The sequence below is a fragment of the Amblyomma mixtum genome, chromosome 1 (assembly GCF_055824585.1).
Source record: "Amblyomma mixtum isolate Tamu chromosome 1, ASM5582458v1, whole genome shotgun sequence".
In the NCBI taxonomy this organism is placed as follows: Eukaryota; Metazoa; Arthropoda; class Arachnida; order Ixodida; family Ixodidae; genus Amblyomma; species Amblyomma mixtum.
Window position 1 is genome coordinate 259778029 of NC_143012.1, and position 25331 is coordinate 259803359.

The 25331-nt window shown below is 42.9% G+C and overlaps 1 protein-coding gene across 1 annotated transcript in view; it reads left to right on the plus strand.

Annotated features, from left to right (window-relative positions):
* Positions 1-22308, plus strand: part of LOC149371570 (putative G protein-coupled receptor No18) — a 153212-nt gene extending 130904 nt beyond the window's left edge. The window contains exons 3-4 of the mRNA XM_089565851.1: positions 12614-13514; positions 15232-22308. Coding sequence (XP_089421977.1) covers positions 12675-13514; positions 15232-15729 — 1338 coding nt within the window. The 5' untranslated portion in view covers positions 12614-12674 and the 3' untranslated portion in view covers positions 15730-22308. The remainder of the gene's footprint in view (positions 1-12613; positions 13515-15231) is intronic.
* Positions 22309-25331: the final 3023 nt, after the last annotated feature.

Here is a 25331-nt window from a genome sequence, read left to right on the forward strand (position 1 = left end):
CGCAGGTAACCCGACAGCCGTATACTATCTTTTTTCATTAACATTTTTAATACCGTCAAAAGCGTCCCCAATGATTTTCTACGGTAGTCTTAACTGTTCCATGCTATCGATGGAAACACTTTAGAAGATTTTGTTACATATCAGAAGAAAGGACTAGTACCATCAATATCTCCGTAACAATATCTTACAATTTTTTGTATTTTCAAATTTTCTCTGCGAGAATGTTGAAAACGAGACAACCAAAATGTAAACAAGTGTTTAAAAATAATCAGTCTCATAGGCGAGTGAAGAAACTAAGAGCTGATGAGGGGCGTGTGCCCTAGTGTGCACAAGTTTTCCGGCTGGAAATATAGTCAATTAGCAAAACTTACTAAATATTGTCTTACTAAATATAGAAAATACAACGCGGAATTTGTACATCCTGTTGACAAGCAGCAAATTGAAATGTTTGCACCAAGAGACCATTCACTTAGACCTATCAGCAGCCTAAAAGGCAAGCTCGTCAGAGGACTGCCATTGCTGGCGCCGATTTTGATACTAGATCATACTAAAGTATAATCATTGCCAAAAAGAGTAACCCGAATGCGCTGTTTTTTTTTGGATTTGTTTGAAATTATAATTTTAATGCACCTTCCAATAGGGTGGTTCGTAATTCCCTATTTGGTCTGTTTTTTCGTGACTTCTGTGCATGTTTCACCCCTTTCAGCAACTCCCGCAACTTGGGAAATTTTACGACCATAGACGAAACTATAATATTCTTATTTACTCGGAATCTAAAAATGTTTGATAAAAGTTTAGTGTAAGAACCGACCTGGAAGCAATTATTTTAATCACAGGTAAATGCTCAGTGTTCGGAGTCTTTAACATTTAGGACAAGTAGTGCCGTCTCTCCATATTCTGTGTAAATGCAGTTTGTTTGGAAGCATATGCACCGAAATCATTTCAAGACAGCCGTCCGTGCTTGCATACTTCACTTTTGTAGACAGGCGTGCTTTTTGCGTTCACGGGTTAAGGTATCCGCTGAACCCAAACGTTCAGCGCTGTTATGATGGTCCTAAAGGTAAGTTTTAGAATGTTCTTTATTGTACCACACAACAACCCGCCGTTAAGGTCGCCGTTTAGTCTGATGCCACAATCTAGTGGGGTTGTTTATATTTTGTCTTAAAATTTGATGCTACTCAAGGGTAACCAACAGCTATCTTTAGCATATTAGGTTATTAGGTGCTGAATTGTTTCGATCTGGCCTGAGTGCTATGTGACTGAACGACGCATTGGTTTTCTTCTGAGGTGCCAATACGACAAACGAAATCACTGACTCGAGACTAGCAAACACTGTATTTATGGTCAAGTGCGCTAAGAGCGAATCTCTGTATGGCGGCGCCGGCTCTAGGGGATTTCTCACGGAAAAGAAATTTTAAGAGCATGCGCTAGGGCAAAAAAAGTATGGGTTGAAGTTCTCGACTCCAAGGGAGGAGGAAGAGGGCAGAAGGACCAGAATGTCTTTTACACTCTGGTACCTGTGACTGCGCCTTCAGAATCATACAAGATTAAAATCTGTTCTGCAACCTTCGTTCCTTTACGACAGCAACTCCTCCAGTTCCAGCACATCGCCTTTCATTTCTTGGGTGTATTGCATTTCTTTCTTTTAAGGTGCAGGACGACGGAAGTCGTCAACTATACTCATATGTTTTTACACTTACATGATCTCACTGTCGATGAGAACCCTGCTGAAAAAAGTTGTATGATGCAATAAACTCATACAGTTTATCATACAAATATCATAGACTTATCATACAAATCATAGAAAATTATCATACAAATGTCATACTTTTCTCTAAAATCATACAGTCATCATAGAGATGTCATACAATGTCATTCAAATTGTGTGATATATCATTCAGATTGTATATTCTATAATGAAGCCTCTATGAGGTTATTGCATCATAGAACTTTTTTTCAGCAGGGAACGCCGTTGAACAGAAATCGAATGGTGATCAAATGCACTGGTAGCGCAAAAAAATAAGGGCCACATGACAAGCCATAACGATTGCGCACAGAAGGATCCCCCGCGTGCGGAATGCCTCTTTCTGTTCCCCTGCTCACTCCCCCTCAGCCTTGCCATCCTGAGCTACTTGGACGCAAAATTACAACGAACGCATGCATGTAAAGTTAGCTCCCCTGGAAAATTAGCTTCGCTTGTTTACGGATTACTTAGCTTGAGGCGCAAAGCAAATGCTATATCCAAGGTGTAGTCACGTGACTTCGCACTCTTGGAGGGGCACTCTAGACCGGGGTTCTCCTCTGCCTCCTGATGCCTACCGACGTGCTACTCCCGTTCATGCTTGGCTGCAAATGCGGTTTTTGATCACTAAGACGAAAGGGACCACACATTGTACACAGACAGTCGACTCAACTGCTATACCTGCAAATACCGCTGTCAGCCATCGTATTTGAGGGGATGAGCACATTTTATATTAAGATACCTGCAGCTGCAAACGACGCCCTACTCTTGCTCCTGGCGGTGGTTTATAGGATGCAGCGGCTTTCAGTCACATTTAGACAATCGCATACGGGCTGCTGTGCGCAGTTCCTGCAATAACTCTTTAGTCTTAATTTGAAATAATTTTTCCTTAAAAAATTGAAAAGACGGTCATGAGAGAGTGGCGCGTATGTCGGAGCGTTAGCTGTAAGGTAACAGCAAACAATTTTTCAGCAATATCTTTTGTTTTACAGCCGCTGCTACCAAGCACCCACTTCTGAGTTTCTCGTTGTAGTACTAGTAGTAGCAGCACTAGTAGTAGCAGTACCAGTAGTAGGCACAACAGGGGGGGGGGGGGGCATTACCGTCGCAGCCACTCGGAGAGTAATTACCCAGCATGGTATGAGGAGAGCGAAAGGCTTTGTAATACGGTCAGAGCGTAAGAAAGCGTAACAGGTGGGTGGTTACCGCTGAAAGCACCGTGGAAAGAAGGGAAGAATTATCTTGGAACGAGGATAGTGTGGCGAGTCACCTACCAACACCGGCAGGTGGCAAGCTGCAGGATGCGCTGTGGACGCAAACACCTACACAGACGGGGCAGCGTTGACGCAATATTGGGGAATACGTAATTAGAGATGACGCCTTAAAAGTTATTGCGCAAACATTTTTTAGAGAAGGATGCTAGATTCGCCGCTCTACTTGAACCGATCGAATGCTACTGCTCTTTTAGAAGAGATATTGTACTCTCGCATCCAAAACATGCATCATAAATACTTTCATAATGCGATGACCCTTCTGGTGGTACAAAATTATAACGATAGCCCCGAAACACTATATAATCAGCTTATATTTCTATAGAAAAACAAAAATTACGTACATCAGTTAACTTGCTAATAAGTGGTCAGAAATCTGGGTCCATGAAATTCTGGACCTTCTTCGATATATATTCCTGTATCGAAAAACATGATGTGAGGGATAAAGTGCTAACATTCTTAAAGACACACATTGCGCATCCTGAGAATTACCGAGATTATAATCGATCGCAATGGTTAACGCACAAGTTAAGGAAGCAAAAATCATATTACTTGGCTCGTTTGACGCTTTCTTGGATGGCAGTTTGGCCACTGGCACCTTCACATCGAAAAGTAAGAATACTTTTGAAAAAAAAAAAACGACGATTTTAAACTTGTTTTTCCTGGTTTCTTGGGGAGTTTGCCTTGGTTTGGTCAAGTGTACAGCAGCAGCAGACCGATAATTTTTATAGCAGTAGTGAGCACTTTGGTGGTGTCGTAAATTCAACAAATAATGGTAAATTGTTCTGCCCTGCATTCGGTCGTTTGCAGGGTCTTAAAGCGTATGTAGCGCGGTTTATAGCGCAGGAGTTTAAGAAGCAGTTGTTTTATTCCTTAACGCTAAAAAAAAACTGTATGTTCGGGACTACTTGGGTACGCAGAGCGCGAAGTACCCCTGCGAAAATAACAATAAACGCTAGTTCCTAAATTAAACTTAATCGTTTTATAATGCGATATAAAGAGATAATGTAAAGCAAAGCACGTCGTTGTTAAGTGATTACTCAGAGCGAAACAATACTAAGCGCTTGAAGGCTTTAAGTTCGCGAATAAATTAAAATAAAAACGGTTTAATTTTTGCCAGCGAAAGGATTCGTCACCACAAATGCACGAGGGAGCGGTTGGGGGGCGAGGGAGGGGGGTGGGGGGATGGGGAAGGATATATAGATTTGGCGATAGAGAAAGAACCGCCAAGAAAACTAAATAAATGGAGCTGGAGACGGCTTCTTGGCGTATATTTTTTTCTCAATGCTGATTGTTTTGCGCTCGCTGTTTTTGAACGTCAATTAGTCATGGCGTCGGTGTCCGGGTAGTCTCTAGGGATGAGCTGTAATAACTGCACGCCATTGCAGCCTAAAGAGAGGAAGGATTTTCCTGAATTCTTTCTCTCTCTCGGATAGTGGCCCGCTGAGGAACCTCTCAGTACGATACAAATAAGTAGCAAAGAACGGCAGGGAGAAAAAAATTGCAATGAAAAGTCGGATAAATGAATCACAAACAATATTTCGGAGAGAAACGTAGTCCGGCCGGTGTAAAGCCCAAGAGAAGAATCAGTTTGGCACGTAATACTAGCGCTACAAGGTCTTCACACCATTCTGGCAGTCAAGGTGGCAGCACAATACCCTGGAATGAAAATCACCTTCCAGCCGTTAACCACTGCTTTCTACTGTCTCCACGACCCCAGAATGTGATGAAAATATTTGGCGAGATAAATAATTCTACAAGAGCCCTACAACTTGAAACAAACTTCATTCAAGCTTCTCTAATTGGATTGGCGCTTTATGTTCCTTCTAGTAGTGGACGATCCCATATTTTCTGCCTGCATTTCTGAAGCCGAGAACTTATATATGTTAATTTTGTACCGAAAATGTTGCGCCATGTTACATTCTTTCTAATACTTTTCTCTATTACAATATTTCCAAGCAGAACAATTATCATTTGTTTTTTAATCATCCATCTCAAAACATCACCAACGTAGGCTTGTCGGAAGACCCTGAAATCGGGGTAGTCGTCTCAGTTGCCATCGCTGAAGTACATTTTGGACCGAACGCTGCACTGGATGGCCAAAACTCCAACAGCTGCACCATCTCTGAAGCCTTGGCCTTGACCTTGAATAAATAAATTCATAAATATTGCCGCGACTGGGATTCGAGCCCATGGCGGCGCGTACGGAAGAACTTCGCTGCTCACTGCAGGAGCGCACTGTGCCAGCGCCGCAGCTATATTCTAGGCACTATACCACAGCTGATCACGCTTCATGTTAACTGGAACGCACTGTCGCGCTGTGCATTGCACGACGTCGTCTTCATCAACTGCCACCCGCGGCACGAAGAGCTCAGATGAACTTAACCTCAATCAGAGGTTAAGCTGAATCTAACATCGTCACCACACGTGCCGACGGCACAACAAAGCAAGACCCTGAACTAATCTGGCTAAAAACATGCTCTCGAATGCCATCTTTGCCATCTTTTTTTTGTGCTGAAAAAATGCTCCGGTTACGTTCTCAGCAGTTTCACAAAATGAGAATGAATTCATTTACCCATGAAGCTGTAAATTTAAAAATCTTGCGTGTTTGCAACAATAATTCCGAAAACGTAAACGAACCCTTGCACATCCTTCAAAAATATTTTAATGAAACAATTGCCAGAACTTGAAAAAGAATGCAACAAAAGCGGCAGCCCAGAATATTTACAAACTTCCGCAGCCATTCACTGTCTGTATCATTTGCAGCCACGCCATGCTGTGAAGGAGAGCATACATTCTAGTGAGTTCGGCCATTCCGGCATATAAAGAAACTAACCTGGTAGCTCTAATTTCTGTTTTGATTTACAACTCTCAATTCATGCGATATAATGTCTAGAAAACAAAATATCAGAAAATAATGTCCTCGTTTGTGGAAATTAACCTTCCCGAATGCGTCTCTTGCATTTTTTTTTATTAAACTCTCCACAGCACATAGGAAAGATACATAAATATACATACCTAAGGTTTGGTGCCAAGAATGTTAACTAGTTTTATTATCAGATAGGTAAAAGCGCACAAAACCGCTTTAAGCCAGCCCGTCACTGTCCGAGTTGGGCGTTTAATACCACATAAGTAATTGCGCACTCGAAACCAAGGACGTGAAACGTCCATGACAGTGTGTGCGCAGTTAGCTATGTGATAAAAAACGAATGAATCGCCCAATACAGTGCTCTCATAAAGCGATTTCCTTCAGGTGATTGAATACATATATGTGTCACTCTACTCACTGCGCGTTGCCGTCCTTGAATGTCATCCGGGAAGCCCCAGATTTCCCGGATGCCAGAAGGCGGAAGCCGAATGCAGGAAGCGATGATGACGCGAAATGTATACGCAGGTTTATTTCCGGATCCCTCAGGGACCTGTGATCTGGGCCAAAAAATAACATTTTGGTTTTAAAGTTGAAAATATTTGAATAAAAACAGCGCAGTAGACGGGACTAAGAAAAGAGAACACACAGACACAGCGCCTGTGTCTGTGTGTTCTCTCTTCTTGGTCCCGTCTACTGGGCTGTTTTTATTCAATTAATGTACCAACTAGCCCAGCTTATTCCTCTCTTGGAGTTCAAAATAGTTTGTTATGCCTGCGCATTTGTGGGGAGAGGGCCGGGCAAAGTTAGTGCCGTAAGCCAAGCCAGTCGAGTCAGTCATCTTAGTCCTAATATTTGGTGTGGTCATTGCTCCCTATACAGGATGGTGCGCCGCACCGAGTAAGTAACTAAAGAGCTGCCATATCTACCAGTGAAAAGCAACCTTTATATAAGTTCTACAACTTGTAAACGAAATAGATACACTGCTTCACCTGCAGTACACCGATAGCTTAAATCGACAGCGATGGGGACGGCTCTAATATTAGTTTGTTTCAAATCCAATAATGTCAGGGATTTTTATCTACGCAGAGGCTTCTTGCAATGGAGAATCATTGGAGCAGATATGCGCCTGTTTTAAGGTCAGGCACTTTCACATTCAGCAACAATAAAAGGTTGTTATAATCATTCAGAATTGTATTGTGCATTCTCAAAAATCTAACACAGACTAGCGCCTACGGACTGGAGGTTAAAACCAACTGCGTCGGGCCCCGATGAACATCTTTCTAGCGTTGATTTGTAAGACATAACTCACTATATCACTCTACCTCACTCTGGGAAATAGTTGTGAAAACCGTCTAAAAGCCCGAAATCACAGCAACTAGGCCAGACCAGAGCAAAGAGCAGCTTCTGCACAAATTAAAACGCATTCGAATGTATTGGTCGAATGGCTCCAGCTATGGCTTTTCGTGGTAAACGAGGATGAAGTTGCCGAAGCAAATTAGAACTTGCGCTAAATCCAGAAAGCGAGAGATAAGGCTGAAATTAATTACGCGGGGATGGTCGCTTACCATTGAGGAAATGGTTGTGTGCGTCACGGGGTGTAAGCAATCGCACTGCGTGTTAGAAGTAAACGCCAGGAGCTACGTACGCATTTCCCGTACTGGACAGATACGAACTAACTCGCGGGTAGGCTAATGAGTTTGCTCGAGCTGAATTCAAACTTTGAAAAGATACCGCTGCTGGCAGGCCACCATTTCTGCCACACAGCAAGCAGCCAGACTGCGAAGCCTCCTTCGGATGTATAACAATGGACAGTTTTCACGCACTGCAATTTCCGACTTCATTTTCAGCTGAGCGGCAGCGCTGGGGTCACGATAAAAAGGAGTTCAGAAACTGCACTACTTGCTACTTTGTTGTACACGCTCCACTTTCAAAGAAACAGCAAGAACCATTAGTCTGGAAAACATAATAGGATAACTGCAATCACCTCAGTCAACAACTAGGCACGTTGATTAGTGGCCTTCATGCTGTTCATTAGATCATGTTCGGTGCAGCATGAATTTTGAAGAGGCGTCAGACACATTAGTTTTTACTGGTTTCTCGCTCAGTCTCATTAAGGCTGCGCTGTGAGTAGGAAATAATATATACATTCATACCACCCCATCCAATCTTTAATGTGCTGCGCAGGGGAAATGAGATCTTGAAATTAAGCTGTGATATCATTTGACCTGAAAGGGTATTTATATGTCGCCAAAACCTGAATAATAGACAACATTTCTGCCACCGTTTATATATACTCATCTCTCTACTGCTTCAATCATACTCTAGAAGGCCACGCACTATTGTCGCTTCAGCCGAGTGAATAGAATAGTTTTATAAATTTGAAAGTTAGACAGCCACTTCATCATTTTTGTCCTTTACGCAAATCTGAATGCTCTTTGAGCGATCGCTCTATGCCCATAATGTATTTCTCTGTTTGCGATGTAGTTTTGTTTTTCGCTGGGCCCGCAAGTTTGCTGTTTCGATTCCGCAGGCCTTCAGAATTAAGTTGCCCTGAGAAGGACAAATCAAGAAGGCGCTTGACTGCCTATTCAGAACTTTTTTCTGCTGATGGCTTTTAGGCTGAACCCCAGATATGAAAAAAATACTTCACATAACATGCTTTTAGCGCTTTACTGGCGTAATTGTTTCGTCTAAAACCTAGAAAGCTGTCATTCCGTAGTAGTTTACATTGAAAGAAAGCGCGTTCGGAGAGCACACATGCTCAGTTGTCCACCATGGCATATAGCGTAATTTCTGGGTTACACTGCTGAGACCATACCTGTTTAAAATATTGAGGTTTTGCCTCATAAGGACAGTCTACATGTGTCGACTCACAGGGTAGTTTTCAAGATTGTCTGTTATAACATGCCATGTACAACAGAAATATCATTGTCACAAGGCTTTTAACGGCACTTCTTGCCCTCTGTTAATATTTCTTACCATAGCAAATTAGCTGGTTTTAGAGTTGGTTTCTCCGATTCGAAGCAATCTCGGTTCCAGTGGCTTGCGTCTGCTTCCCACAGCCCGAGCAAAACCGAAAACGCGGCTGATCATCGGCGACTGACTTCAAAATGAATGCGCGTAGACTGTCTTCTGGTCTAATGCATCAACGTAATGTGCTGCTCTGCGTTTAAGCTCGACGATAGAAAAGTTTTCAAGTTAGTGCTGCAGGCATCTGCTTTTACAGGAAGACATTAAAAGCAAATAAGGCAGGGGATTGATTCGTTTTCCTACTGTGGAGTGTTAGACCATTTTGCTACAACATTCTGTAGTTCTGTACTGCAGAATTTTTGTAAGCACTGCAAAAAGTAAAAAAGAAAACACAGTCGCTGAAGAAAAAAAAAACTGCACTGGACACTTACGCTCCGCCTGAAGGGTATGACCCTATAGGGTTAGTTGGTCGATACCCATATATACAGAGCTGGTCATTGTATACTGCACATTCAAAAATCCCTAGAAGTTCTCATGCCACTCCTCGGGCAGTAGCAAAACAATTAAGCGTTGCACCACCACCCTGTGATGGCAGGTGCGGCCTCGTGTGAGGCTCGTGAAACCCGGGTTGCTCTTCTCTACAAACCTTTCGTGACCAATCATTGATTTAACTGCCGCCTGCCATGGTGCGCAGTTCACTTACTATCCAACGGGCACGTTGTGAGGACGTCACACGGACATCTGATGTAGGTGACCTGCTGCAAGCTAGGTGGCTTGTCTGGGGATTTTTCATGCATATTTCGCTCACAGGCAACGACGCCGACGACGTCACCTTCTTTTGAGCTACACGGTGACTTTGCGGCTTCGCTGAAACTGTAGCGATTGTTGACAGCCTAGTAAAAACAATTTACTTTTCGACAGGAATGAAAGCCTACGGATTTTAAAATTGGATTGCATAGTGCGAATATTGCGCACTATAGAAATTTTCAACTATAGACAATTCTTTGACTTGGGATATGAAAGTTTTCAGTTGAAATGTTCGTATCCGCAAAACGCAGAAGCTTCCTGTCTGTGTAGAAACTTGTTGTTTCGTAGTTTGCATTCTTTACTCGACAGACCCGACTGCAGGCAGCCCGCCGAGACTGCAGAAAAAATACCTGAATAAATAAAAATAGCCTGTGTGTTATGATGAGAATGCAAGCATTCGTTGGCGAAAAATGCGACTCCTTCAGTATCAGCTCAAAACTCTGTAGTAAGTTAAAATCCTTTCTCACTACCCTAGTCGCTCATGTGTCCAAATGATTTGGGAATATTGGATGTGCAGTCACCTGCAACACGCATAATCTCGTTCACATTTGGCCTTTTTTATAAACATTACTTGTAATCGAAATAGAATTAAAACTGCTTTTTGATAGTACAGGGCAAAATCGATCATATCTGCTAATGTAAATTAACAAGAGAGTCACGGGCCCCTTCGAAACTCTTCGAATGAGGAAATAACTAGCGTGAACATGGCAGAGAGGTTCGTGCATATTCACCAATTCTATTTTCAAAAAGGGCAGTGTTTATTTCTTGGAGAACGTTTGCATACCAACACGTTTCTAATAGTAATAATACTTCGTCATATAGGAAAAAATATTCAAGCACCTTCTTCGACTGTGCCGCAGCCGTAGACACCGAATTTGAAACTGGGCTACCAGGAAGCGCTTCACAACCGAATTGCTGTCGTAGCAAAAGCAAGACAATGAAGTTTTCAATTTCATGTCGTCAATTATTCTTAATTTATGTGAAGCCTGCAAAACGCTTTCAATTTTTTTTGCCATATATGGCTTATAGAAACGCTACATTGATAATATTATCGAACCTAACCCCACTCTAATCCATAGCATAAAGAATAGTCTTGCACATTTCCAGTAACTTTTTCCTGAAATCCGGAAAAAATTAACTTAGTTTCTGATTTGATTTTAATACTTTACTTAGAACGGTGAGTGGTTACAATAACATTCCGCACATCAGAAATGCTTCTAACAAGTGCACCATATGGCAGTATGCCATTCAGACTAATATATTAGGCAGTAATGTAAATTTTTAGTAGTATGATATATGCATTGATGAATATTCTCCTAAATATTTTGAACGTTCAACATATAACGTGTTCAATATATTTGAAAACGATGGAATTATCTAAAATGTAGCTTTCTTTATTCCATAAATCACCTAAACGCTTGAATGATCTGACCAGATCGAGCGAAAAAAATATTTTCTGCCTAATGGAAACAAGCTATTTCATGGAATGCTTACAATAGCTATTTTTTAAGCAAATATTTTGTCGCAAAATCCTCGAGAGCACAAACACATCAACTGACGAAAGTGTGATCCTTATGTGGAGTCTTTGAAGGAATAAAAGTGAAATTTTATAACAGAAGAAATATTGTAAAATAGAAAAAGTTGTGAAGATTACAGAAAATTATCGAAACACCCGCAAATATCGAAGAAAAAAAAATTGAAAACACGTGTCACGTGCACAAAATATTACAAAATATCATCGCTAAAGACAGCGCCTAAAAAGAGTTACTGCCTTTTTACCTCAATAAAGTTTTGAGCTGCAAAATTAACCCTTTGCTATTTAACGCTTACATGTCAGTGTGGGAAATAGCTCCTTAACGTGAAAGAGATATACAAAGGTTCAGTGCAAAAATTGAGCACTGAAAATCCTCCTGGCCATCAGCCTAGAAATTCTAAGACCGAAAAACACTTGCCTCGCTCGAGTAGACGAATTCGAAGAAGCTCGACGGTGTTCTTGCAAAATCGCAAGGCATCAATTTAAGCCCATCACTTTTTGCGATCCTTTTATGAATCAGCGACTCTAGCTCAAGGTTCTCTCGTCATGATATTATTGAGAGAATATAATGGGTGTTGACAGAAACCGCATTAAGGGTATTAAAAAAAACTGACTGAAAACATCGCCTCATGTAGTTATTTGTTTGGTTGCACTGTTTGGTGCAATTAGCCTCAATGCACAGCAGCAGACATGAGACGGGAGGCGACTACAAGTTTTTTTTTGTTACTTGGTTAAAACATCTGTCTCTGCAGACATGACGTAATCAAATCCTGGTCACATAATGCAAACGAATGCCAAACAGTGGCCACCGCATCACTACCATTTCAATCAGGTCTAAGGTGGCACAAAAAACCATAAATCTGGAAACAGGCCGACAAAAGTGTTTGCCGGTGGACAGCAGCTGATGTTTTGGGTCTTTCGTGTTCAAATTCCTTAATCGTCGGAACTAAAACCTCACTACTTGACAGCAATCTTAGGCTTAGGCTAGCACTACTAGCATTGTAAAGAAATATTTCTTCGCCCAAAACAATCACGAAACCAAGGTTGTTTGCCAGAGAGCATGATACTAAGGAAGTTTGGTATGCACGCAAAAAAAACTTTGTACGCCGCGTTATTCAGTCGGGCGCAAAACTTCACCGCTTCATACGAAAGTTAATTTTTAGTCAAAAACTGATATTGAATCCTTGGACGATATATACGATATCACGACGTCTCGAGAACTGCATAGGCAGCTTTGGAATAGCGTGCAATATCAGTGGGTTGCCGGTCACCGCTGCTCATGGAGCATGGTACTGATAGAGGTAAAGCCTCCGAGTGTTTTATTTTTGAATGCTATCTTCGGATCTAAATAGAGACTCCAGGTACCGCAAAAAAAGAGAAAAAATAAACGTATCCTTAAGATATGTGTTCATCGCTTTCAGGTTTCCTGCCGGCTGGAGCTTCTTTGGGTACGCTGATCAGGGAGGCAGCACCACTCAGGCCATGACCACGACCCGGGGCAGTCTCGAGCAGTCAACCACCAGCACAGTCGTGACCCCACTTCTCTACGGTGGCGCCATGTTTGACACGGGTGACAACGTGTCATCGAGTCTCGCTTCCATCGTGAGACTTACGAACGACTCCAATGCCACGGCATCACCAGACAGCATCACGGTGGGAGCCGCCGCGGCCGAAGACGCCGCCTTCTCGCTTGCAGTGCCGCTTCCAGAAGCCGTGGCCACTGTGCTCGTGCTGTCAGCCATTGTTGCAGGAACTGTGTTTGGCAACGTTCTCGTGGTGCTCGCAATATTCACGTACCGACCGCTGAGGAGCGTGCAAAACATGTTTATTGTGTCTCTGGCCGCGGCCGATATCGCCGTGGCGCTCCTCGTGATGCCCTTCAACGTGGCCTACTCTATCATGGGCCGCTGGGTGTTTGGTCTGCACATGTGCGAACTGTGGCTCACGTGCGACGTGCTCTGCTGCACAGCTTCGATACTCAACCTGTGCGCCATCGCGCTGGACCGGTACTGGGCCATCCACGACCCCATAAACTATGCCCAGAAGCGCACTTTGCGGCGTGTCCTTCTTTCGATTGTGCTGGTATGGGCCATCAGTGGTCTCATTTCGGTGCCACCACTCATTGGCTGGAACGACTGGCCGGAGCAGTTTGACGAGACGTCTCCCTGCCAGCTGACCGAGGAACGCGGCTACGTGCTGTACTCTGCTAGCGGCTCCTTCTTTGCACCGCTGCTCATCATGACCATCGTCTACTTCAAGATCTACTTGGCTACGAGACGCCGCCTCCGAAAGCGAGCCAAGGCCGTGGCGGCCACGCTACAGGTGAAATCTTGTTTAATGAGTTTCATTAAATGTGATTACTTGGTAAGAATTTCATTACTAAGTGACTGTATGACTGCTCCTCAGTGATTTGTGGTTTTTCTTTATTAGGTTCATCGAGAAGCTATGAGTTGCATATATTTTTCAAGTTCTAAGTGCACTCGATGTGATTACGGTGCAACTTGAGGACATCGCAGATAACATATACTCAGGATCATAAGATTTTTCAGAAATCGCTAATTGTTGTGTCGTTTATGCATGTACAAATGCATAGAAATACAGATGTTTCCTTAAAATTGATGGTATACGCGGCACCATAGATTCACATGCGTTCTCTTGAAGACAGCTTTATACCGACAAAAAAGAATCGTCTTGGTGTACAAAAGTTGGGCCCCTCTCAAGCAGTTAAACATGACACCAATTCTGCTGAAAATCCCGGATTTCTAGCAGTGTATTTTATTAAATATGTATCAGGGGTCCCAAACGCAAGCACTATCTCCCGCAAACACTGTCTGCCATCACTACTTGTATGAATGTTTGATGCCTAATGAATTGCATAGAGCCATTAGTACCATAACATACATCAATAGTTACGACAGGAACGAGCTAATATAAGGAAGTCAATAAGGCAGGTTTAAATGTTTGACTCAAATAAATACTACGAATTTCTCTGCGAAGGACAGCAACTATCAGCGCGATGATTCTGCAACTCTCAAATCCGTGGAACTCTAAAGAAAGCAAATGCATGCCTTATTTGACGTGGCTCTGAAATTAGGATAAAGGCAGAAATACTTTAGTAGAAACTATTGAGTTGTTGATTTCAGACTGGTAAGTAAAACAAAGAACCCTACAGAAAAACAGAGGAGCGAGGTGCAGTAGTAACTTTTTTATGATATTCTTCTCAGCTTTAATCCGATACTATGTCTGCTATGTCGTACATAATGTAAAGTTATGCTTTTGATACATTACATAGCTTCCTATTTTTGTAAGTAATCTCGAACAAAGTAAAACTCAAATCGGAGTCATTTCTTGACGATCAGTCTTCTTATTTTAGTTGTACACATAACTGCAATGTATTACGGCTGCTATATGGCGGCGAATATGAGCCTTTTTTCGTCAGTATCTTTCTTCCTGTAGCAACAGAGCCACGCCTGTTTTGATAACAGGATTATATTCAAATAAAAACAACCACCCAAATTCTTTTCTTAAAGAACAAAAATTTTACATTACAATAAATGTATGTCCCAAACTCCAGCGCAAATTTCAGTTCCTATGTAAAAAAAAAAATATTAGTGTCAGTTCACCTATTGGCACCTTTCAATCATCACTGAGTTTTTTTCAGAAAGAAAGCGTTCAGTTATGCATTTTCTTCCAACAGATGTGGCTATGGGGTGGTATATTTGCTGCAAATAAGATGCTGAGAACCAAATATACAAAAAATTCTGTAATCCGAGTTGTGTTTTCTTTTTATTGCACCCTGAGTTGTCCTTTCCCATATTTGAGCTCCGAGAGGAGACTATTTGCCTACACCGGATTCACAGAATTCTGATTGGAAGTTCAAAAATGCGTTTCGAGTGGAGAAAAGCGTAAAAAAGCTTCAAAGCTCAGACCCAAATTTGGATCATCAGCCACACGACTATAGCACGACAATAAAAAAATCCAAGACGTATCAAGTAGCAAGGTTGCCGAAACTTCATTGCGTTCCTTGATTCTGCCGCAGGTCAAACCTTCTGCGCTCACGGCCCTCCCGCCAACCACGCACGAGAACTCATCAGCGGACTCACCGCAAACGGAGCAGAGTCCCATCGATCCAGACATGGACAGCGTGACTGCGATCCGGACCGATGATGTTGTGGACGCTCGCGGCAAGACTCAACAGAACGGCGGCAACGGCGCCGCCAGCCTTGGGCCCTGCAGGGATGCGCCCAACGTGAAGCAGTACATGGAGGAACGCCAGCGCATCTCGCTCTCAAAGGAGAGGAGGGCTGCGCGCGTGCTGGGTATCGTTATGGGTGTGTTCGTGCTGTGCTGGCTCCCCTTCTTCCTGATGTACGTCATCCTGCCCTTCTGCCCCCAGTGCAGCATCGCACCAAAGACGGTCAACTTCATCACATGGCTGGGTTACATAAACTCGGCTCTCAATCCAGTCATCTACACCGTGTTCAACAATGACTTTCGCAAGGCTTTCCTCAGGATTTTGTGCCGCAGGCGTAGCTGAACACGTACTTTTGCGGAAACGTGGTGGAAATTCGTCTTGGCTTAAGAAGACTCGAAAGACTATCCTCAAGAACGGAAATCAGATTGAACGCGGGCGAGCGCACTTTGAAAGTGTGGCGTGAGATTATGGTGGAGAATATTGTCTGCCTGTGCTTGCCTTCGCCATTGTTGTGACCGCGAACGTTTTGGAGAGTGAATTCCGAGAAAGTTGTGCGTTGCAAATATGCTGTAAGTTTTGGGAGAGGTCTGCAGCATCGCTGTGTCTTCCAATTATAATGCTAGACCGCGTCTACTATGACGCACTCGGCGGGAAATGTGCGTCGAGTGTTTGCCGATGCTCGTCTTGGTTACACTCTCCCACTGGGCGCAGCTGCTGCTCGCACGCCTTTAAACGGGCCAGGAAAATGACATGATAAGGCTAATCGCGAAAGAAGTATTGATGCGTACAAAATAATAAAAGACATATGCGTAGGATTTCCCTAGAAGATACTTAGACCTTAATTCCTTGAACCGTGGTTTTAGGAAAACTGCGATGGCTCATCGAGAAGAACTGTGCGTAGTTCTGAAAAGCGACACTGCAGTATTTGTACCCTTACCGGCTCTCGAGCGATCCAAAAAATCATGGCAGTTCACAGGGTCGATATCTAGTGACCGGCCTATTTTCCCCCGTATTACCTATGACAGGTTTAGCAAATATTCACATTATAATTATTACAGTATTTAAGAAAACGATGACCTCGAGCTTTTAGTCATTCCTGTCTGCACCCAAAGGAAACAGTTTCAGCCAGACGAGAAACGCTTCAGGAAACTGTGGTGCTCACTGCTTCGAGGTTCACAAATACGTATTTGTTGCACTGTGAAGCATGTCGGTAGATATTTAAAAGCTTTCATGTACAGCGCACAAGAGCTCATCTCTGCTCACTGAACTCGCTAGTATGTTCCCAGTCGTTGTACATCAAATCATTTTGTTGAGGCAACTAAATATGTGCGTAACGTGGCGTTTAAGTTTGTGAAATGTGTGTACATACCCAACGTTTTTCCTGTCTCGAAATACTCGAGTGAATGTTTCTTCCTGATGGCTGTTGACTTCTCTAAGAAGAAGCGATAGTCCAATTATTGATTCTTCTTCAGCCCCTTCCGCGTTCTGTGATTTCGGGCGCTGCGCGCACGCTACAGCACGTATGTGGCAACTTGTGCGATGAGATTCGCAGTAGCAAGTTGAAAGCAGAGCTGCAATGCCGTGGTTATCTGAAGCACCTGAATAAGTCATTATAACGGTGAGAACGTTCACGTTTTGTTTACACTACTGAATATACATAGAAAAACCAGAAGAACTACAGCGATACTAGATTTACAGCTAAATAAAAGGAAGGTTCTCATTCTCTTTTTGTGCCCAAGGCAAACGCGAAAGACTTGATCAAGCTCAATGGTTTTTCTTGAACGTGATGCGAACTCAAATCTAATTTCCTGACCTATCACGTATAGTGCAGCTGAAGCATACGTTTTGATATAGGAAGAGTTCAGGCAAGAATAAAACTATAAGAGCGTCCTTCAAAATCCTAGCATTGTACAAATGGAACTTGCTTGTTGTTTTGCTCTTAAATATTAAAGGCTGCATCGAGAAAGTTGTGTATTTAGAGTTGTTGCATTTTGAGCCGCATATGTGCAGTATAGACTGAAAATCATACAAGTAAACATCTCAGGGATATGCTAGCCTCGAAAACCGCCACAGTTTTAAAAGGGAGCTTTTAGTTGTAGCAGAAAGGTGATCATTGGGGTTTAAACAACGCGCCTTTGCGTATGATGAATTTATCCTGTGAAATATCTGAGAGGTGAAGCTTTCACTAAATGTAGAATGCACACAAGAAGATAATGAAAAAACTTTATCAAAATGCAGCTTCATTAGATTGCATCGTTAGCGTTGCTTCTTTTCTAGTGATTGCTATGGAAAGTTTCTGTTTCCTTGATGCGAAAGACACCCAGACCGATAGCTTTAAACATATTTTACGGCTTCGCAAGAAGCATATTACCTGGCACGAAGCGATGACACTAAAAAGTACCGATCCAAACTTTGAAAGGGTGAAAAGTGGCAAACATTTTTACATGACAGACACGCAGGTCGTCTCTGTACGTAAGTGCAAAATATGACGCAATTAGAGCAGTAGTGTGCTTCTCATGCTGTTTCGCTGAATATACGACATGTTATAACCGCAAAGAGCAAGGTATATTTTATTTCAGTCGAAGAAGAAAAAACTTCGCGACAAAGTTTCTCTAGGTCATTTTTCATGTTATGGAATCGCATTGAAGCTTAAAAAAATGGAAGAAGTGGGGTGATGAACAAAAGATCTAAATAGGGGGCCATGACGTCATTATAAGCCTATAGGAGACTACAGGAATGTAATTACTCTCTTCTACTGAACAACAAAAGTGCTATGAAGGCACTTGTTTCCAATCTTCCACAAAAGAATAACCCACATATTTTCAGTTGCCGAGAAATGTTAAGAGAAATGGTAGAAATGGACATGCCTCGTGCTGCTATTTAACCAGCGGCTATACAATGGGTACAGGCTTTCCGCTGGCCTGCTGTTCGCCTTCACAGAAGTGAAATGCGTGAAAAAATTGGTTGTGGTTTAGCTCTCGTTAAACCTGGAGTGACGCGAAAGCTACAGCTGGCTGAGTGGAACTAGCTCAGTCAAATTGCAAATTCAGCATTTCGCCGCTCCTTTTCGCTGGACGTTCCTTCTTCATCTTCGTCTCTGGACTTAGATTCACTACCTCCCTCGCTCACCCCTCTCCACTCCTCCACCACTCAGTTTCGCCGGCGCGCCGCGCCACCGGCAGCTGCTTCGCACCACGTGACCAGCCACGCTGAAGGCTCGAAATGTTAGCGTAATGAAGAAGCGCGGCGCGCATAGGAGCTGTGCGCTCTGGTCACTCCGCGCATGCGCACAACTGGTGAGGTGGGCGGAGTCTGCTCCCCCGTCGGCGTAGCGGCGAGTGGCGCACGCCAGCTGTGGGCTATGACGTCACTCTGCGCATGCGCACAGCTGACGGAATGGTGGTGCCACGGCTCAGCGCCACTACGCTGACCTCGCGAAGCGGCTGCCGTAGTGCAGTTATCGCTACAAAATCAAGGTTTCCGACTGCACTTCAAGGAATCAAAAATGCGTTAACTATATATAGCGCTCTGCGCCGAATCAACCCTTCTTATCATTCTAGTATTCAATTCACATATTTGGCAGCAGCCTCACCTAAGCAGTGGCGAGGCACCACAGTTAAACAATACTATTCAAGGGTCGAGAAGCTGCGGGGAAACGACTTATCTGGAGCCCAACATTTATATACAAGGAATTGGCATCACAACTTATGATTTCACATATCCTTGCCAAAAACTTTGTCTCCATACTTCCTGGTGTTTCATTGTTGAGGGTCGCAACGTTCTATTCGAATTTTTTAGCCTCTCAATTTGAAACGGTGGAATGCACACGCGAAGACTATTGTCGATTACGGCTAGTTGAAAGCATCAGCACTTTATTGAGCCAAGAAAATACTAATGGAGATGCAGATGAACCAATTACATTGTTTTAAAGTTATATCAACACTACTGAAGAATTCAGTTCAGTTTTAAAATTTTACGCAAAGTTTAAATTTTAAGCTGTTGCTTGGGATGGGACCTCCTCTTTGTACTAATTTATTGGATCAGATTAATGTTTCTATCACGAAGTTATCGCTTTTGCATGCTTCTCAAAACATTAAAAAAGCTTTGGTGATGTTTAGTTGTTTAGGGTTTTGTACATAACTGGGATTTAAAGGAGGCTGAACACGTTTCATTTCCATCTTAAGGATACTACTCATCCGCCGTTAAACATCGAGTCTGCGTCCGCATGTCCAGCATTTTCTAGGCACTGGCAACTAGCGCATCCATGGCCTCTGCTGCGAGCACTGCGTAGCACACACTGAAAATTTTAAAACTGCAATTTCGGCACAACCAGAAAATTCAACAAAACCTGTACATGGCGATAATCATGGCCGACTTTTCCTCCTCGTTGCAAAATCTGGGCACAAAGAGTTTTCTGGGCTCACACGGAAGTAATTCCGACGATCGTAATTGTAAGTGATAAATCCATCGCCACTTGGCATGCAATGCCAGCCGGGGAAACTAGAAGCCTTTGTATGCATTTTATAAGCTTGCTTTCCACGCATCGCTAACGCCTGTCACGATAAACGAAAACACGCGGCTATAAAATTGTTCTAGATTGCTATCGGAATGTTTTTCAATGAGCTACAGCTTCTAGACAACGCGTGCTTGATTTGAGGAAAATATTGAGGTCTATGACACATCGTTTGTAAGGAAGTTTTTGTTTCTATCATCAAATAAATTGTAGTACTGGTTCATCCGATTTTCAACAGTAGGGCCAACGTACTCGCACGGCATGCATTTCGCTCAGATTGTATTTAGTTTCAATGTTCCGCTAGTAACGACGTCGCTCAATCATCGCAATATTTTTTATCTTGCAACAAAGCTAGCTAAACGGCACGGAAAGTACATGTAATGAACACTTGATGTAGCTATTGGCCTAACATTCTATCGTGAAAGCAAGAATTATGGCTTTTTTGTATGGCGCAAATGGTTTGCGAAGCAAGGTTGGAGGCCAAAGTGCAACTATGCTCCGTTAGGCAGCCCATGTGTTCGCTCTACTTCCCTCTGTCTGAGACATCGTGTATGGAAAGTACCAACTATTTTTATGGCGGCGCTTTGGTGGATGTCAATGCGTAATTACTCCCTTATTACAAAGTACCAATTAGTTAGAAAAGAACCTCGGTACAAATCTAATGTCTGAACTACGCCGCGACCTACCATATACGTTTTCTAACGCCCTAAGCGTTGTAGCTGTGGTGATTCAGAGTACCTTGCGAAGTGCGGTTTCTTTCACGAACGAAGAATTTTTGACATTTGGTGAACTCTCATTTGGCTATATCTGATATTAAGGCATCCCCTGTTAAATCAGCTTATTGTTTATTATCACAGCGAAAACAAAACATAAATTATATACGTAATAATCACAAGATTACTCGGTTTTAAGAGAGAACATCTCAGCAGCAAATGAGTTCGTTCTGCCCTACTCGCCGATCTCATGCGCACGTATCGTAGGAACGCTGTCACTGCATGGAATTTCCACGAATGTGATTTTCATGCGTGGACTTTTCGTCAATGTTAACGACATTTGATCGCAAGAAGTACTGGGCAATCGCGCAAAGTCCTGTTAAGCAAGGAACTTCAAAATGTGCCGCAAATCCTGCTTTCTAGACTAACTGTATGCAAAATGTAATGGAACAGCCACTCAAAGGTATACACGCTTATGTCAATGGGTTCAAATGAATCTTTTGAGCTAGCCTCAAACATAATTTTCAGCACTTTTCTTCCTCCACACGTTCCAAGATATTCAAATGCTGCACGATGGGTCTTTAAAGCAGTTCAGGATGACGATGACAAAAACTTTCCGATCAGACCGGCGCGTTGTTTTTGCTGTTTTTTTTTCATTGGCTGAGGTTGAAAAGAGACAACGTGACAAAAGAATCACTTTAAATTCAACAGAAGCATTGCAGCAAAGCGCACTCATCCCCTTAGAAAAGATTAAAAATGTATGAATGTTTGTATGCTCTGTGGTTCACATAGCGCAGAATTTGCTTTACGTTGCTTTAACCGCAATAATGGCGGTTGCAGCAATTCAACTTCCTCCAGATAAGTGTCTATATTGTGTGATTGTCTCTATATGGAGGTATTTATGCATGAGTATGTGTTCCAGTTGTTAATGTGGAGTGTCCAGGATGGCCACTTATGGAATCTACATCACGTAGGAGACGCCGGCTGAGTTTTAAGCCGGTTTACAGCCAATGAAGTTTTGTCTTTTTTTTGGTCTTTTTTTGAATGTTTCGCATCTGCAGTTCACTTGGTGACTGAATATTTTTGTGGTAAACTTATCCGCTTCTTACATTTCACTGCTGCTGACTGGTGGTTAAAAATGTACTTACACTTTTTATTTTTTCGCTAGATCTGTTAAATACAGCTGAACCCCTCAATATTCATGGCCGTAGATGCAGTCTTGGCTTGATAGTGGTGCACCTTTCTGTTCAGAACTGTGGTCCATTCAAAAACTATAGGGAAAGAAGCATTAGGAAGGAATTCGTAACCATGTCGCAAAAAAATTGCCTTGTTAGTGCTACAAAAGTAAGAGAAAGTGAGATAATAATTTTGAAGAGTATAAATTTATGGCGTGTTTTAATAAACTCAACCACAATTTCTTCATAAAAGTACACACAGTTAATGTACCATTCCACAAAAGAATATGGTTGATGGCACTGAGTATAGTTGTGTGAAAAATAAACATGCTACATGCTCTAATCAGCTCACTGTGTACACCTCCACTTCTCTGCTCCTAGTATTTAATGAAAATTCCAAAAACAAATGTATGTAACTGTTTAAGGATTCATATGCGTACGATCACCACGATATACGTCTTTGGATTACTTGTTACTTCGAGCTTGGTTGTCATACTGTCGTTGTATTCTGAATAAAAATCTGTCTTTAAGAAAGCACAATAAAACACTCGTTCTTATTGATGTTGGCTACATTTCAGCTCCAATACATTTTGAGTTAGAGCTTTGATGCTGAAATTTTTTTGTTTGATAAGTTTGACCTAGGTGCAGAAGATGCGCATGAAGCAATATGCTAAATATTGTCAATGACTGTACTGAAATAATGATAAATCTAGACTGTGTAAACATAGCCCCACCCACTTGAACAATTCTTTAAGGATTTCATATGAGTCATTCATACGCACACGCTACGATTTCATCATGATACAATGCACTGTCAGCGTATCTACATTCTAGGCGACCGCATTCAAGTTCTCTACTCGACCTAAAACTAGAAGAGCACAGTACCCAACAAATGATGAAGGCTCGCATTTTCATAGCGCAAGTAAGCTTGGAAAAAGAGCGCCATGGCACAAGATGTTTTAGTCTACTAAATGTGAGGCCAAAGATCTATTTCCTAAGCAATCCGCCGTAAAGAAGCCCAGCACTGGGCTACTGGAAAGCTTGTAACCACTGTGTAACCAGTGGGTACCCGATGCACTGGACATAAAACCCCATTCCTCCGGCATGGGAGGCGGATGCTCAAACCAAAGGCGGGAAACTATAGAGCGCCAGCCATTCTTGTTAAAATAGAAGCCATTGCAGCCCTACGGGGCCTTGGTCTCAATGAAAGAATGGAAAGGAGGGTTTGTTGTATAGTCTTCATGACGTCACGTAAGCAGCGGGTGTATATCTAGGGAAGATTACCATCGTTAGGATTAAGCGTATGTACCGTCGTCTGAATATGAAGGCGTTCCAAATAAAACTTTATCGTCTTGTTTTTCTCTTTTCCGATTATCTTCGTGCCGGGGCCCGACTAGAAATCGCATTCAGCCTGCGCGTTTGTTGGCAACTGCTTCTTGCCGACAGCATTGTTGTGCTGTCGCAGCCGTTTCTTAAAATCGCCCGTTACAACGCGAACTAAATGTTAAGGGGCGCGTTAAAACTCGTATTTCGTGCCGCTGCTGAAAGCTGCACCAGAAGAGTCATAAAATTATTGCTCCAGACAGCACAGCTAATCGTCCTAATATTGAAAACGGTTGTCTTCGCTCTGGTTCTTTGTAGAGCCGGCCTTTGCTAATACGTTTCTAATATTGTGCCAAATACCTGTGGTGCTTGGGACGCCGTTGCTCTAAGCGTCATTGATGTCCTGCGCTGGAGTAACTAAGGTAAAATGGTCCGCAGGACGGTTTGATGTAGTAAGTCATGCCGGACCTGACGGGGGAGTGAAGTATTATTGATTATTTGGTGACAAACATTCCATGATAAGTAGGAAAGTAAAGACATCCGATGAGCATGGCGTTTGGGGTAGTTCAGGCGCGCAAGCCATGGACAGAGATGGCAACGGAAAGAGCAAGAAGGGACGAGGAGTTTATTGACATGAGTGCGGCGATCAACGTGGAGCTGGCGGGGGGGGGGGGGGGGAAATGGTTAGAGATTTGTCAGGGGCTGGGAGGTACCAAGAGATAATTAATATTGTTAGGGTACGGAGACACAGGCTGACTCGCGAAAGAAAAAAAGTTCCAAGGAAGTTTTCAAAGGTAGTTGTGCTCTGCGTCCCCGCAAGTGAGCACGCACTGGCAAAATTTCGGACAGAACAGACCATACGGAGCCCAAAGGGCGTAATGTTTAGTTAGGTAAGACCGGTCGACTACATCGCCTTAAAAGCCCGCCGCAACTACCATCGGCATCGTCCATGTCAGCGCAATAAGCGACTGACGTCAGCGTGCTCTACTTGGTTCTGTTAAATTTTAGAGGAGTAATACCAGTGTCTGCGTTTTTATCTGTCTCTACACCCACTAAAAAAAAAAAAGTGAAACAATTCCATGGGACCCTAAACGCCAGGGTCAAATAATTTAACACTTATAACTCTGTACCAAGGGATAGAAGGAAGTTTTAACACAGCGCTGGCTTGACCCTTCCTCAGAGACATCATACCCAGCGGCTGCGTATCAGTATGTATGGACGGACAATATGAATTCTTTGGTTCTTGTTTTTGATCTCTGGCGCTGAGCACAAGTTTTCACATAGAATCAAAGCTTTCAATGTTCTTTCCACGATTATTTCTTTCTTTCGCCTAGTCCATGCCATACTTGTTTATGAACACACTGTGTCTTTCGCCCGCGTTTGAACAGTTCGGCGGGCATAGTGTGGCAACGGACCTTGCGCTTTGTGGCGTGAAGAGAACGATTTTCAGGGACAAATGGTCCTTCTTCCAAAAGAACCCTTGGTCTCGAGTTCGCATAAGAGACCAAGACCATTCGCACTGCTCTTGTTCTCACGCAAGACAAGTGCCCCAATTTGTTTTGAAGTTCCGGTTGTTGTTTTTTTCAGGCTTTGCTTTCGTTTTGCCCCATGGTCCGTCAGCTTTCCCGCAGTCTGCTACGACGAAAAAAAAATAAAAAATAAAGAGGCGCTATGCAGTACAACGCACTGTCAAAGACAGGGCTTGAAAGTCACTATCTGAGCAAAAAAAGATCTTCATATTGCTTCGTCCGCCTCAGTCCACATGCCTAGAGCATACACACAAAACAAAGATCATCTGTTCTAATGCCATTGGCTCCTTGAAGGATGTCACTGAAGCAATGAGACACCGATAAGTTGGGCTCTTGCCATGCAAAAAATAAAAAAAAAATATTGAAAAGAAAGAAACGAAAACTTGGGGCCTCGGACCCAGCCTCCTGCATGGCTGAATGGATACTCAAGACGACTGAGGGATGAGGCTTCTTTCGAGTGCTGATGGCGCACTCGACGGACACTACTTTTTCATGGGCTGCTCGCGTTTATCACTCCCTCTCCACTGGGCGAGCCTTTCCGATATCATGTAAAGTTTGCTTGCTTTTATCCGTCTTATGGGGCGTAGGGATCTATTCGCCATCTTAAGCTCTTATCGGGGACGCACATTTCTCAAGTCCTAGAAATTCAAGAAGAGTCTCCGATGACCGCAAGGAAAACGACAACATTAAA